This window comes from Leucoraja erinacea, chromosome 18, assembly GCF_028641065.1.
Source record: "Leucoraja erinacea ecotype New England chromosome 18, Leri_hhj_1, whole genome shotgun sequence".
Taxonomy (NCBI): Eukaryota; Metazoa; Chordata; class Chondrichthyes; order Rajiformes; family Rajidae; genus Leucoraja; species Leucoraja erinaceus.
In genome coordinates, this window is record NC_073394.1 from 25,230,422 (window position 1) to 25,246,501 (window position 16,080).

The window sequence follows — 16,080 nt, forward strand, 5'->3', positions numbered from 1 at the left end:
TATACCTTGTGAATTGGCCTCCACTGCCTTCTGTGGCAGAGAATTCCAGATTCACAACTTTCTGGCTGAAGAAGTTTTTCCTCATCTCAGTCCTAAATGGCCCACTAAATTCTAAATTCCAGTGAATATAAGCCCAGTCAACCCATTCGATAAAAATAAAAGAGTTATTAGTGTTTATAAATGTTGAGATTCTCTCTCCTGTCAATCACGCCGTGAAGGCCACTCCTCTTCTTGTGGGGGGGGGGGGGGGGAGAGGAGGACTACATTACCCAGTAGTGTGGGCGTGGCTCAGTCTCTGCAAGATGGAGGAGGGAGAGGTCACAACTCGCTGCCTTTAGTGGCTTTGCACCCTGCTTGAAGTGGTAAGTAACTGCACTTGAGTTTGGTGGTTTTTCACCCTGCTTGAAATGGAATTTCAAGGAATAGTCGTGAGTCAACTGCCAGCCCACCAGCCGTGAGTGAGTGAGCTGCCAGAACAACAGGCTTGAGTGTCTGAGCCACCAGCCCAAGAATCCATTTGGCCCACAATATCCATACTAGCCCTGTGGAAACCAGTCCCTTCAGCCCACAACTCCCATACTAGTGCTCCAGAAAGCCCCCCCACTGGCCACCAATATTGGAATTGGTGGAGAGGTGGAATATTGCATTGGGGGAACCAACGGGTTCCACTTAGTCTAGCTCAATCATATTTCCCAAGTACAATTGCTCTTAGCTGATGTGTAGGAAGGAACTGCAGATGCTGGTTTAAACTGAAGATACACACAAAAAGCTGGAGTAATTCAGCGGAACAGGCAGCATCTCTGGAGAGAAAGAATGGGTGACGTTTCGGGTCGAGACACCTCTGCCATCTGAAGAAGGGTCTCGACCTGAAACGTCACCCATTCCTTCTCTCCAGAGATGCTGCCTGTCCCCCTGAGTTCTGAGAGCTTTTTGTGTCTATCTGCTCTTGGCTGATATTGGGGATTCAACGTATATGGTAATATGGCAATACGATGTGCAGCTTTAAGTGTTCCCAAAATTGGAATGGACATGAATTGCATCTGAGTGGCAACCCTTCAATCAGTTTTTACCCTGCTGCAGGTGATACCAAAATGAACGATCAGCAACAGGCAGGGGCATGTTCTATTTTGATGGTAGGGTTCTCTTTCAAAATCAACAGCTCTTGCAAAGGGCTTGGTAATTCCACTCAGAAGGTTTTATGATGGTGAAAGCAGGAGAACGAGCTGTTGGAAGATTTGGAAGGGCTGTCTCAACCTAACAAAACCAAAAACAAAGCAATAAGAGGTATTCCATCATCCCTTTTACAGCAAACAGCAGGGAGCAGAGTTACCCAGACTCCATTCCAAAAGGGGCAATGGCTTCAAGCATTGTCATCATTAATCTATCTGTGGTTTAATGATCCTGTTTACAGCATGGACAGAAGGGTGGTATTGAGTAATGTGAGCAAAAACAGAAAGAGCATAGTGTGGAAAAAGAATGATTGACACATAAGGAAACGCAAAGTAGGTAAGGAAAATATTTCTGGCTGAGTGAGAAAAAAATGAACAGAGAGAAATGTGTTCAGGTGCACACTCAAGATCACTTACAAGGCAAAACATTATTGTAACGATTCTTAGGCTTGTTCAAAGGTTGCTGGGAGACTTGTGTTGACTGCAATGTTCCGACTGTCTTTAGTTCCTGAAAAGGAACGACATACGAGTGTGTTAGTTTAACATGCCTTTATCACAAGTTCATAGGTTATAGCAGTAGAATTAGGCCATCTGCCCATTGAGTCTGCACTGCCATTCAATCATGGCTGATCTCTGCTTCCTAATCCCATTTTCCTGCCTTCATCTTTTAACCCTTGACACCTTTCTAATCAAGAATTTGTCTATCTCTGCCTTAAGAATATCCACTGGTTTGGCCTCCACAGGGGGGGAGTGAGCTTGGTAAAAAGACGGGGGACGAGCCATGGGGGAGAGGGGGAATGGGTTGGGGAATGGGTTGCGTTGGAGGATCAGGCCTCCCAACAGGTCCCACTTAGTCTAGTTGACTCTAAAATCCTACCAATGTCAGGCTAACTGGCCTATAGTTTCCACTCTTCTGTTTTGCTCCCTTCTTGTACAGTGGGGTGATATTTGAAATTTTCCAATCTTCAAGAACCACTCCTAACTCTAGTGATTCTTGAAATATCACAACCCGATCCCCCAACTTGTTAACAATGTGTTTATTTGCTCATGTTTGGAAAGTATGATTCGCAAAACAGCAGAAACAATGATCAAGCAAACACATCGCTACCTCCGGATCTCCACCTTAAGATGACTGTGCCATCCATGGCTGTCAGTCCCTTCATCCAATAAAAAATTGGAGGAGATGGACTTGTGAATTCTTCTGGCAATAAGTAAACTGTGGTGGCAGAAGCTACCAGGTAGGTTACATATTATGGAAGTGGGATATTATTACAACTGTAAATACAGGGGTGCCAAAACACGCATTTTGATGAAAACAAGGAGAAACTTGATTTTGCCATAAAGATCACTTAACCTAGATGAGGAAAGAATGCACCAAATCAGAATGAAGAGAAACACATGGATGGATTTGTAACGCACCTCATACTCTTCAGCAAATCCGCAATCAGAGTCAGCATGTTGCTTGCTGAAATATCCTTCAAAGTAATCCACATTGATGGCACTGTAAGAAATACCAATGTATAACAAATCACTCCTCAGGGCTGAGAATTAATGTGTTTAAAATGTTGGATATGTCAATAATTTTATTAAGTTTTAGTCCTCCAGGTTAAATAAAAACATTGCCAGGAAACAAAACATAACTATCAGTATCCTTTATCTGAGGTTAGATTCAGCACAAGTTAGATGCAATGTAAAATGTCCCACCACTTCATTACCATCAGTAACAAACAGATCATTTGTGAAGCAAAGCTTCCTTTTTTTATACCACTATATACTTTCAGGTCAGATTAATCCAGGTTTCTGTAAATACCCCCATTTACACTGAAACCAAGTGAGAGAATGAACAATCAATGTACTCATCTGGTGCCGAGACTATTTTACCACCACTTGTATGTTTGCCACATGGTCTCCATGTGAGACTGTGTGGTTTCCAGAACACCATGTTTTGACACAATGAAGAAAACTCCTATATCAATATCCCTATAAAACAGGCTGCATTATAATTTTTTGTCAAGAAACGCAAATCGAAAAAAACATTTATTCATTAATATTTCGCACCCCCCCCCGCGCCCATCGAGTTATAAATTCTGCAAACATGAATTTCCAGTACTCGAATGGATGTATCATGGGTTAACCTGTAGAGTGGTCTTCGATGTTTGCTTCAGTCAAATGCTACATTCTGTGCGTGGTTATGAATTTTTACAAAGCAATTATAACCTGGCCTGTACCTTCTCCCTTTTCCCCATCAATGACCCTCTCCAACCTAACACTTTCAAAATGGTTCTATGGTCCATTTTTGCCAAATGATTACAGCTCACAGGTGTGTTTAAATAATATGACAGTACAATTGAATGCAAGTTGCCAAGTTAGAAAATTAAGGCTCATACTTACTTTCTTGCTACCCTGTTGAAAAAGAGAGAGGGGGAGGAGGGAGGGGGGGAGGAGAGAGTTAATTGTTGACTAATATATTCCAATACCAGAAATACTTTAAAGTTTGCATGCCAGGAAATTGGTGGGCAAGAGAATGCCCAAATCTCCGAGTATTGCTCTCCACTTTACCTGATTACCCTGACCATTCTCATTGTTACAATGCTGCATTTTAACAACCAAGCAGCTCCAGAACTTACTGATGCTATGTCCAAGAATTAGCTGATTCTTGATTGTGGGCAAAAAAATAATTGTTTTGTTTGAGTTGCATTGTCAATCAATATGGCATTTGGAGCCTCTCATTAAAATAACTTTGATTTTGCAAGGTTAATCCAATCATTGGATTCATACATTCTGCAGATTCCCTGTGTTATCGGGAGGCCTATAAACTACTCCCTACACAAGTCCTCTCTTGTTCATCAGCCAATATATGGAATGTTTCTACACTTAAATCTTAACTTTGTGCAATCAGTGCAATTATGCACTTTCCTCCCTTAACTTTCATTTCTTGTCACCACAAAAAATTCCACACATGGTTTATTTCAATGCACTGCTGTTGGATTTGATTAATTGCCACATCATGTCTCGCTCTAACTCATTATATTCGCTGAAAATTAAAACTATGGAACCTTCATCATTGTCTTACATATTAAAAGACCATGGAACTCAAGTTAAACATTACGTCCAGATGTACATCAACCTCAGGCATTTTCTTTTCGATTTCAAAGTTGTTCTACATGCATGACCCCAGCCCTTGGTTTGTGTACCCAATAAAAGTACCTCATATTTGGGATTGGAAGTTGGGTTAAATTCTTGTTGTTCGACTTTGTTCTGTGAACAGACAGGAAAAGTAGGTTGATTACTAGTAATATCACAACTGGTTAGTCAAAGTTTATGGTTATTCCATTAGTGTGTCCAGTTTCCACAGTGTTGCCTAAAGGGCCTGTCCCACGAGCATGCGCCTGCATGCGACAAGCGCGACCAAACCGGAAACGGGGGCTGCGCGGAGGTAGAGTGATCCCCGTACAGGGCCTGTCCCACCAGCATGCGACTGCATGCGGCGAGCACGACGAAACTGGAAACGGGGGCCGTGCGGAGGTCGAGTGATCCCGTACGAGTTCATGTGAAGTTCGAGCGAAGTCCGCGGGAAGTTTGCGCTAGGCGTATGGCGCCAAGACGCTGCGTACGGCGTCGAAACGGTGTGTACGGTGCGCACGCCCGTCGAGACAGTGCGTACGGCCTCAATGCGGCTGCGGGCCGGCAGGCTGTTGCCGCGCGGAATTTTTGAACACCGTCAGTTTTTCGGAGCCCCGCGCGATGTCGAGACCAGCTCCGCACAACTCCATACGGCTCCGGTGATCGAAGTGGGACCGGCCCCGCGAGGCCGTACGGCTCAAGCGACCACGTTAGGTTGCACTTGCCGCATGCAGTCGCATGCTCGTGTGACAGGCCCTTTATGCTCTTCTTGCCTTCGAGGGCCACTGTAGTGAAATATGGCAATGGGAAGCTACTATGATACTAATTTCATATTATCATATTGAGTGTTCCCCCCCCCCACACACTTTTTTCTTTACAATCCAATTAACTTGTATTTGAATGGCTTAATTCGACTAGCTGCAAATTCTGCAGGAGGCTTGCTGTACATTCATCACTCCTAGCACAAATAATGTGTTGAGGATAAGATTGAATATACCCCTCCCACTCCATTTACAATCAAGAACATAGCTTACCGTTTCTTCCACCAAATAAGCAGTATTGCCAGGAGAATTATGACAAGTGCACCCAGGATAGTTCCAACCACAGCTCCAATAATGACACCTGCAATAGACAAGTCAAAGCCCCGAGACTTAATGGCACCGTATCTAAAAGTTAGAAAAAACTCCGCTCGAATTACAATTGCCGGTAACAACTGTGACAAGAATGGTAGAATTTGGGTTGTCTGATTTTGTGTGCACGTTAGTAATATAATAGAAATAAAAATGAATTAATTCAATCAAGTTCCTTCTTTCAAATTACAAGTCCACCACCGATTTTCTGACAACTCGTGGCCCTTCACCTCCTTTAATCCAGACAGAATCACGACAGCGCACTTGAAAGCCTCCCTATACGCCCCTCCAAAAATATGCTGCCCAGGCCGGATGAGGCAGCTGATCTCAACTTCATTAGGACTTCTGCGGCCGATCTGCGGGTTGAATTTTCCCCCTGTGGCCGTGGCTCTGGAACACTGGCCCAGCTGGAGTCGTCAGATCCCAGGCTGACTTTGTGAGCTGGTATCTCAACCCCTTGGCGGCCTAGGCAGACCATTCGACTCCTCTCGAAGGCAGTGACCTCTGGTGGACCAGCAAAACGGATAATCCTGAAAATGTCTGGAACCAAGGGTTCGAGTTGGATCTGTGCGTAATTTCAAGAAGGGAAATGCATTGTCAATTATTACCAGACATTGTTTATTCAGTGGGACTCCTTTTCCTTGAAACATTGGTTAAAACTTAACCCAGACTAATTTGGTGAAAACTATCTCATGTTGCTAGATGTAGAATCATTGAACAATTAAGTTTATGCAGTTCAAATGAATGAATCTTTAAAATACTTTGAGTCCACTTGACAATCTCCAATGGAAGAACCTGAGGAGATGGATGTTGAAGTGAAAATTTAAAATAAGTCACATGATTGCAACAACTGATTTTCCTCCAAACCTAAGATCCGAAGCAGCAAATGTTAGCTCTTGAGATGAGTAATACTGGGGACGGGAGTAAGGGAACGCCAAGAAGCTTGCAACAGAAAAAAAGAAATGCAAGGTCAAATAACTTCAGTAAAATCTTCAACAATGCAGGAAATAAATCTTAATTCATATAAACCTGGATTTTGCTTCAATGTAATCATCCCCGAATAATCATATGTTGAATATAAGGATTTGTTTGAATCAATTTTATTCTCCTCATTATATTGTACTTCCGTAAATCCAACCAAACTAAATCTGAAATAAAGCACAGAGTAAAGGGTATGGGAGAAAACACTGTCACCTGGAGATTGAAGATTGTTTACTAGAATTCTGCACAGTTCAAATTCAATAGCATCAAAAGAAGATTTTTGTTGCATTTGGAATAGAACTAGCTTTCAGGACAACGAGAGACACATTGCGAGGGGTCACAATAACAACGAGTTTACACAACAGGCATCATTTGTCACATGAAGCCGCCTAAATTATTTAAATATTCCAAGACCGGATAGATTGAAAGAAGAATTTCATGGTTCATAAATGATCATCGCATCGCATATCATATAGAACAGTTTTTTTCGTAAAGCCACTTAAGATGCATGATCATCACAAAACTTACCGATAACCGGTCAAAGGAGTTAGTTCCTGGTTTACATAGCCCTTACTTTTACTATTATTTCCTACATTGATGGAGATGGGATCTGTCTGAGCATCTAGTCTGGTACTTTGAGGAGCAGGTGGCAAGTCTATCACTAGTGCCACATAGGTTAATATACCACTGCTATATGCTGTTGCCAGATCATTGGCATCAGGAGCATTTTCTGCAAAACAAAAAACAATCTTAAGGACATAAAGCATGGACTGAGCTAAGAACACCACATCTATCAATTTGATTCCTTTCATTCATCACCTATACAATTCCCTTCACATCAACATTATTTAACAAACCAAACATTCTAAATGCTTCAATAGAGTTTTTTTCCGTGCCTCTGCAATCAAGAGGCATACAATGTCATTATTGCAAAACATGAACATGCTTAGCTTAATATTTTCAGAGTTACAATTACTCAAGAGTGATGATCCACAAGTTATTTAAACTTTTGGTTCTAAATAGAGATGATTTATTTTGGACCTTATTCACAACCAAACTAGCAACTGCAATCACAATTGGAAATTCAAACATACAGTTGAGAGAGTCACAGAATCATACAGCATGGAAATAGGCACTTTGGCCCAACATATCCACGCCAACTAAGAGGTCACATCCAAGCTGTTGCCATGTACTCATCCGTGTGCAGCCCATAACCCTCTTTGCCTCTCCTACCCATGTACCTGTCTAAACTTTTTAAATGTTGTTATTGTGGCAGCCGCAACTCATTCCACATACCCATTACTCTTGGTGTGAAAAAGTTGCCCCTCAGGATCCAATTAAATCGTTCCCCACTCACCTTAAACCTATGCCCTCTATTTCTTGATTTACACCACTAGGAAAAGAGTTTGTGTATTCATCCTATCTTTTTCCCTCTTGATGTTATGCTTCATAGGATCACCGTTCACCCATCTTCACTCCAAGGAATGATGTACTAGCCTGCCCAGAATGGATCGGCTGGGCTTATATTCACTGGAATTTAAGGGGATCTTATACATAATTCTTAAGGGATTGTGTCACGTTGGATTGGACACGCAAGATGCAGAAAAAATGTTCCCGATGTTGGGGGAGTCCAGAACCAGGGGTCACAGTTTAAGAATAAAGGGCCTGTCTCACTTGCCGATTTTTTCGGCGACGGTCGGCATCATTGACTGACGTATCAGGTCACTGAAAAAGTCACGGTGTGATGCGGAGTGACGCGCCGTGATGACATATTGATGCACGGTGTTTCCTCAAGTGTCGCAACATTTTTCTTGTCGCCCCTGATATACGTCAGTCAATGACGCCGGCAGTCGCTGAAAAAAATCGCCACATGGGACAGGCCCTTAAGGGATAGGCCATTTCGGACTGAGATGAGGAAAAACTTTTTCACCCAGAGAGTTGTGTATCTGTGAAATTCTCTGCCACAGAAGGCAGTGGAGGGCAATTCACTGGATGTTTTCAAGATATAGATATAGCTCTTAGGGCTAATGGAATCAAGGTATATGGGGTGAAAGCAGGAACGGGGGCACTGCTTTTGGATGATCAGCCATGATCACATTGAATCGATTGATAGACTGCTCGAAGGGACTCCTCCTGCATCTATTTTCGATGTTTGTATCTGCCCAATACCTTTGAGAGGTTGGGTGTTATTTTTATAACACAACTCGCACATGGCACCATTAAACAAACCAGTGTGGTTTAAACCAATTACATTACAGGTGGCAGCACAAAGGTTGTATTGATAAGATAGAGAGTCAGAATCATTTCTCACGTGCAGGGGAGTCTAGAACTAGAGGGCATACATTTAATGAAAGAGGGTATAACTTTAAAAGGAGTTATGAGGGGTATGTTTTTCAGAGATGGTGAATATCTGAAATGAGTTGTCAGAGGAGGTGGTGGAGGTAGATACAATTACAATACTTCAAAGGGATATGGACAGCTGCTTGGATTGGAGAAGCATAGAGAGATACGGACCTAATGCGGCCAAATGGGATTTGTGTTAATTTGGCGTGGACGGAGTGACCCGAAGTACCCATTTCTCTGATGTACAATTCTATGATATATAGTTACATCAATCACAGTTTATTTCTAAGTAATTGCATTATGAATAATTATGAGCCTACGGGTCCTTTTCAAAATGTTCAGTAAAGTCGGCAAATACTATTTGATCCATTACTTCAACAAACCAATCAATGGTATCTGCAATGTTCAACTACTTATTGACCCCACAACCTGAACCATCTGCATTGATGTCAATTTTCACCCCCTGAAGAATGTAGCAATGGCACCCAAGATACAATTAAAATACAATTTACCCTTCAGCTGGAAAGGACCAGCATATCTGTCAAAAGTTTGGTCAGGTTTTGCTCCAAACTTCCTGGTCCCTGTACTGTTCAGGCACAATCAGGGTATTCTCTAAACCTTTGGCGATCTATTTTACAAACTAATCACTTGCTGAGGCTTGGTAGCCAGTCTAAGATAAAAATAAAATAAATTCTGGGCCAGGGATATTTTTGCCTTCTGGTGCAACATGTGCTGCAAATCATTTGCCAAGATGATCACTGAGTGATTATTAATCTACTCAGGAAAAGGATGATAATGATTAAAAACTAAGTACTTACCATTTTCATCTTTTGTAACAATCACTGCAATTGTCAAAATTGGACCGTTGGTAGAATTAAATGCATCTCTTCTGATATTGAACCGCACTGAATTGTGGGATATATCAAGATTTAGTAATTCTAATTTATTAAGAGGTGGCGGAGGAGCTGTAAATGAATTGGATATTGTCAAATAACACAGCATTACACTGAATGCATTGAGTACAGTACAGTATTAACAATAGGAGGGATTTTAGAATATATAAACTTTTTAGAACATACAAACGAAAAACATTGCTTCTTATTAATGGATTGAACTCATTATTCTTTGTTCTCCATATCCTTCCTTTATTTTCACTTCAGTAAAAGCATCCCAAATTATTTTTTAATGTCAATTACTTTTCCTGACAGCTAACGTCAAAGCACTTTATCCTGTGGGTAAAGTTTCCGTTGCCTTTCTTTCTTGCTCCTATTTATTGAAGGGATTCATTCCATTTGGTTATTGAAGATACACTTTACTTTACCTTCAAGTCAGATGGATGTGGAATAAATACTTTTATACAACTCTATTAGTGCATCTTAGAGAGAATCTCAAATGAGAGACAAGGCTTCAGTCAGGCAGCCAATTTGAAGTCAATATATCAGATTTATCATTGGAAGCTGTGAGATTATTCATTATACCCTCTGATCATCTGACCTACCCTCCAGCTGGGTTGGTTACCTTCACCTGCCAAAGCCATGGCAAAATGTTGCTTTGATTTTCCTGAATTCAACATCGTTCTACCACATAAAGAATGCCAAGTTTGGTGATCAATGTTCTGGCCATGAACACGGCATGCAAAGTTTCAGACTTAAAAACACTTGCAACTTTTACATAATTGCCTCTGAATTTTAGCTACAAAGATAGGTTGAGCAGACTTGGATTGTTTTCTCTTGAATGCTGGAGGTTGAGGGGAGACCTCAATAGAGGCATATAAAATTGTGAGGCGCATAGATAGGAATGCGCCTAGAATGCACTGCCAGCTAGCAGTTGAGGCAGATGCGATAGTGGCATTTAAGAGCCTTTTGGATAGGCACATGATATGCAGGGAATGGAGGGATATGGGCCATGTGCAGGCAGATAAGAGTTGGTCGTGGCATCATGTTCAACACAAACATTGTGGACTGAAGGTCCTATTCCTGCGTGTATTGTTCTATGTCTGCTGATGTCTGGGCTTGAATAGGTATTTAACATCCTAGTTAGTTTAGTTTATTATTGTCAAATGTACCAAGATATGCATGAAAAGCTTTTGTTGCATGCTATTCAGTCAAACACTATACATGATTACAATCAAACCGTCCACATTGTACAGATAAAGGATAACGAGTACAACATTTATTGCAAGATAAAGTTCAATTGAAGATAGTTCAAAGGTCTCCAATGAGATAGATGGGAGGCCAGGATTGCACTCTAGCTGTTGAGAGGACAGTTCAGTTCCCCGATAACAACTGGTAATAAACTGTCCCTGAATCTGGAGATATGCGTTTTCAAACCTGTTCCTCTTGCCTGATGGGAGGAGAGGGCGAGACTGGTTCCTGATTATGCTGGTGGCCTTGCCAAGGTCACGTGAAGTGCAGATGGAGTCAATGGAGTATTCAACAAGAGCCAAGGCAATATTTCTCCCCTGATTATTTATTTGATGTTTTCCCTTTTGTTGCTGCATTCATAGTTTGTTCTTTCATTTATAAAGAGATGTGGATTTACAGAATTAGGCATTTAGTAAGAAGGGAACAAGGAAAAATACCCGCCAAAACCCCCCCACAAAAGTGCTTGAAGTCAGGGAGACATATAACCATGAGAACGAAGGGATATCCAAACAGTGGAAAAGTCAGATAGGAGTGAAGTAAAAAACAAGTCAAAATAATCAAAATGCAACAATAATCAAAAAAGTTAATTTAAGGGACTATAAATGGGATTTGATACAGGTCCACTGGAAACAAAAAATGGCATATTAGCAGTAAATAAGAAATAGGTACCCATCATTGACAAATTAATTCAAAGGAAAATGAAATAGTACAAAACAGAGCATCCTGAATGACTACAGAAACCAACGTTACAAAGGAACAGTAAAAGGAGGCATCATAAGTGTTCCATTCATAAATTTAAAAAGAGTGCCTTAATTGCCCAAAAGTGACAGAGGAAATAAATGACATGTTGTTATTGGATAAAATGAAAGGATTGTAAAGGAAAATATAGATTGCATTACGGTCCAAAGAGGAAGCATTTGCATGTAGAGAGTGTGGCTATATTATTGAATAATTACTGAGATCTTCACAAAGAAACAATGTCATGTGAAAGGATAAATATCAAGAGATGCAGGAAAAAAATAGCTAAGGAGAGGTATTTTAAAAACCTGCAATGTACAATGTTTTTAGGTCACTTGGTCCAGGAAGGACCCGATTTAAAAAATATTTGCTCCTTATTCTGAAGATGGGTCTTTGTCCCAAAACATGAACACTCCTCACAGGTACTGGCTGATCTGTTGAATATTTCCAGCACTTACCAATATCATTTCAAATTTCTAGCACCTGCTATCTTGCTTTTCAACAAAATATGACAGAAATTGGTTTTTAAAGAAAATAACAAATGAATGCATATTCTGTATGAATCAGGGAAGACTTCTGACCATAATATTTTTGAACCACACGGACATAGTGAGAGAATTCACTTACCAGCAATGCCAGATCTACAGTTTATACTGACTGGTGTACTTGGCAAACCACATGACTTGGTGGTGATACTGACAATATAGGTTGTGGAGAATTCAACATTGCTCAGGTTGTATTGATGCTCTTTATTTGAAATACACGGTGCACTGATTCCATTTATTACAACGTCAGAGCTCTGTTTTGCTTGGAGTGTAAAGCCGGTGTTCAGTCCACTTGGACATATCCACATCAGATTAAGCACAGGCCTGCTGTTCACTCCTTTACAGCTCAGAGAAGAAGAATTAATTGTAGCCGCATCTACAGGGAAACAAAAACTTGCATTGGTACAATGAAGAAAATCTTGTCCTACTGAATTCATGACTTGGGAAAATAAAATCATGATCCAACTCCTGCCCTCTGACATTCTTCTTTTCCTCTTCGGAAGAAATTATTTGCTTAAGTACCAGCTAAGTTTTTAACTCCTTTTCAGTTAATTGCCTAGATCTGTATGCATCAACCAAACTAATAAGACTTGGCAATCAGTTCAACCACAAGGAAACATTGAATTGTGGCTGGACGATCAATGTTGGCAAACACAATTGTTTTTTTATTTTCTCTGGCCTAGAGACTCCAAGATTAGTAGCAGCATCTGCTTGGGTCTGAGTTCACCTTCAATGAAAGTGCGTAAGAAAGGGGAAAAAAACGATTTTCACCAGAAGCTGTTTATTTGGTGTTTTGTCTATAGACTTCTAGTATCAATTTAGGTTATTGAATTAGTAAAAATAAAAAGTGAACATTCATTTATATAAATAGATGGCCAATTAGCCGAGACAACAAGGTATTTTCCTGGGTAATGGTTTTCAGTGGGATCCTATGGGCATGATTTGCACCATCTTAATCCACAGTCTGAAACTAGGAATCACAACATCCATGCCTGGTTGGAAATTAAACTGAAGCTATTATGACAATGTTTGGTAATGGAATAAAGCAAAACAATACTGGACTTTATTGCTAGGTCAACAATGAGTTCTGATTTATTTTTCCTCTCCTCAGTTCATAAACCATTGTCTCCAGTTTCCTCCAGTACATATAAGCAGTGGCAGGGACGTGAGGTAATTCTTCCAAATATCCAGCACAACAGACTAATTGGCCTCCTCTGTACATTGCCATCCTAACATAGCATTAGATAATTAGAAGACTAATCTGACGAACTGATGAAACCACATTTAGGGACTGACAAGCCTAGATCAGCAATCCCAATGGATTGGTACTTAGCTTTCCAGATGTTGCTTCGTATGCTCTTTTTCACGAACCTTGTCCCCAATTCCCATGAGCACGCTAATTCCCCCACTCCATTTAAACACAACTAGTTCTGTTTCTCACACTTCCTTGAAACTCACTAGCGCCCCCGTTTCTGTGCTTTCTTGAACCTTACTGGGTTCAATTGAAAATTACATTGGAGTTTTAATTGGAAATCCATTCAAAAGATGGGAACATCTGCCAGTCCGGCACCACCCGAGGGTGTCAGATGAATCAGATTTGACTGTAACCGAGGCTTTAAAACTCACCTGTGCACTGGGACAAACTGACGGGATTGCTTTGGGTGCCATCTGCTGCCAGGGTGATGATGGTGAATGTGAAGTTATCTCCCGAGTTCAGGCCATCAACAAGTAGGTTTTCATCACTGACCACTTGAGCGGAAGATGTATTTCCATGTGTTTGCACTGTGTAATTGTACTCAGGCTGGTATCCAACTGGCCGATCCCAGGTGAGATTTATTGAGATGCTGTTTGTTTTGGAAACACGAACATTCTTGACAGGATTTGGTTCTGGAAATAAAAGTTCATGTTAAGATCATTACAATTTTTTTGCTCGCTCGTCTATTTTTGCTTCACTCAGTTGAAGAAAGTGACCCAGTTGTCAGCCCCATAGTATTGGTCAATAATACTGCTCTTAATGTTCTGCCAATGGGTTCTCAGGTGGTTGCAATTTGGAAGTTGAGTTTTCTTTTCTACCTGTGAGAGGAGAATATCCCTGACAGCATTCTCAAAGTTAGGCACTGGTGATCAGCTAAGAATATATTACAGTGGAAAATTTTAGGACACATCTATGAAATGATACAATTAATTGGGATATTAAAATGCTCAATATTATTTGAATTTTATTTATTTCAAGATAATCTATGACAACTCACATTCATTTACGTAGGACGAAAAACAAAAGGGGTCCAACAAAATTTTTTCCGGAGTGAGAAACACTTCTCCCAGAATCAAAATAAAATTACTCAAATGCTATTTAGGAAACAAGGACATTTTTGCAAAATCAAAGCCAAAGACAAGTGAAGAAATCCACGACAGACCGAACCTCGTCATCAGACTGTTGCAGTTGTGGTCTGGTGGATAGAACTCTACCTTGCAAAGGTTTGTCGGCAGCTGTCAGACACCTCCTCATACCCATCCCAAGACCACAAACTCAGCCAATGAACAGCAGGCCACTGTCTATCATACCAATGCAGATGGTAGTCTTCATTTCAGGTACATCACTTCAGGAGATCTTCCTTCCGCAGCCTCCAACCCAATAGTTCTGCAACTCCATTCTGCCTGTTTCTATTTCCTACACACGATCCACAAGCAGAACTGGCCAGGTAGGCCCATTGTTTCCACCTGTTCTTGCCCCACCAAATGTATCACCTCACACCTCAATTCTATCTTGTTCCATCTTATCTAGACCTTTCCCATCTACATCTAGGACACCTCGCCTGTTATTTTCCATCTTAATTAATTCCAATCCATGTCTCCCACTGCATGATTTTCACCATGGACAACATCCCTTTATATTTACATTCCCCATCAGGAATGTCCAAGGGCTCCCCGCTTCTTTCTAACCAGCATCCATGCCTACCTTGCACAACTTCTCTTTTGATTTCTCACGTTTGCACAAATCAAAGGGGTAGCTATGGACACTTGTTCGGGCCTGAGCTGTGCCTGACTTTTTGTTGGCTATGAGGAGCAGTCTTTATTCCAAACGTACTCCGATGCCACTCTCCATCTCCTTTGTTGCTCCATCAACGACTACGTTGCATCAACGACTACATCAATGACTGCGTACAGGTGCGGTATTCAATTTTATAAAATCCGCCACCAACTTCCGCCCCGCCCTCAAATTTACTTGAATCATTTCTAACTCCTGAAACGCTGAACTTTGTGAACATCAACATAATAACAAACGGGATTAAAGGTTTAATTTGCTGTTATCCAAAAATTAGCCTCTATCATTACAATTACTCGAACCCATTTATCAAATCCAGTCACTCTAACCAAATCTATTGGGGGAGACAAAATTAATTTGAAAAGTTTTCCTTTATGTAAACAGACAAAACAAAAAGTTCCAGCCTTGCATGAGAATAATGTCAGCACTTACTTGTGTAGATGGATTTTCTCATAATGGTACTGTTCAGATTCTGAGGAATAGTGGTAAGAACAGTTATGGTGTACTGGGTTCCAGAGGTAAGGTTAGATATAGTAGAGTTATTGTCCTCTTGGGCAAAATGTTCACTGTTTGGTGCTTGAGCCGTTTGGTAACTAACAATAAATACGTATTCTCCTATATCCATGTTTTCTGGTCTATCCCATCTAAACTGAAGGGATGAATTAGTGACATCGGTCACTTCTATGCTTCCGGGTGGTGAAGGTACTGTGAAAGAAATAAATAGTGGTAAATTTTGTACTGGTAAATGAATACAAGTCATAAGACAGAGTTTCACTATATCATGGGCAGAATTCCCCATAAACTATTGCTCTTGTTCTAAAGGAACGTCCTTTAATTTTGTGTTTATGACCCTGTGGTAAG

At 40.9% G+C, this 16,080-nt stretch overlaps 1 protein-coding gene across 1 annotated transcript in view; it reads right to left on the reverse strand.

Annotated features, from left to right (window-relative positions):
- Positions 1–16,080, reverse strand: part of LOC129706006 (titin-like) — a 174,445-nt gene that overhangs the window by 17,379 nt on the left and 140,986 nt on the right. Inside the window, 11 exon segments of the mRNA XM_055649976.1 lie at positions 1,587–1,677; positions 2,589–2,670; positions 3,561–3,629; positions 4,338–4,427; positions 5,327–5,414; positions 6,452–6,570; positions 6,932–7,133; positions 9,565–9,711; positions 12,256–12,549; positions 13,800–14,060; positions 15,652–15,924. Coding sequence (XP_055505951.1) covers positions 1,587–1,677; positions 2,589–2,670; positions 3,561–3,629; positions 4,338–4,427; positions 5,327–5,414; positions 6,452–6,570; positions 6,932–7,133; positions 9,565–9,711; positions 12,256–12,549; positions 13,800–14,060; positions 15,652–15,924 — 1,716 coding nt within the window.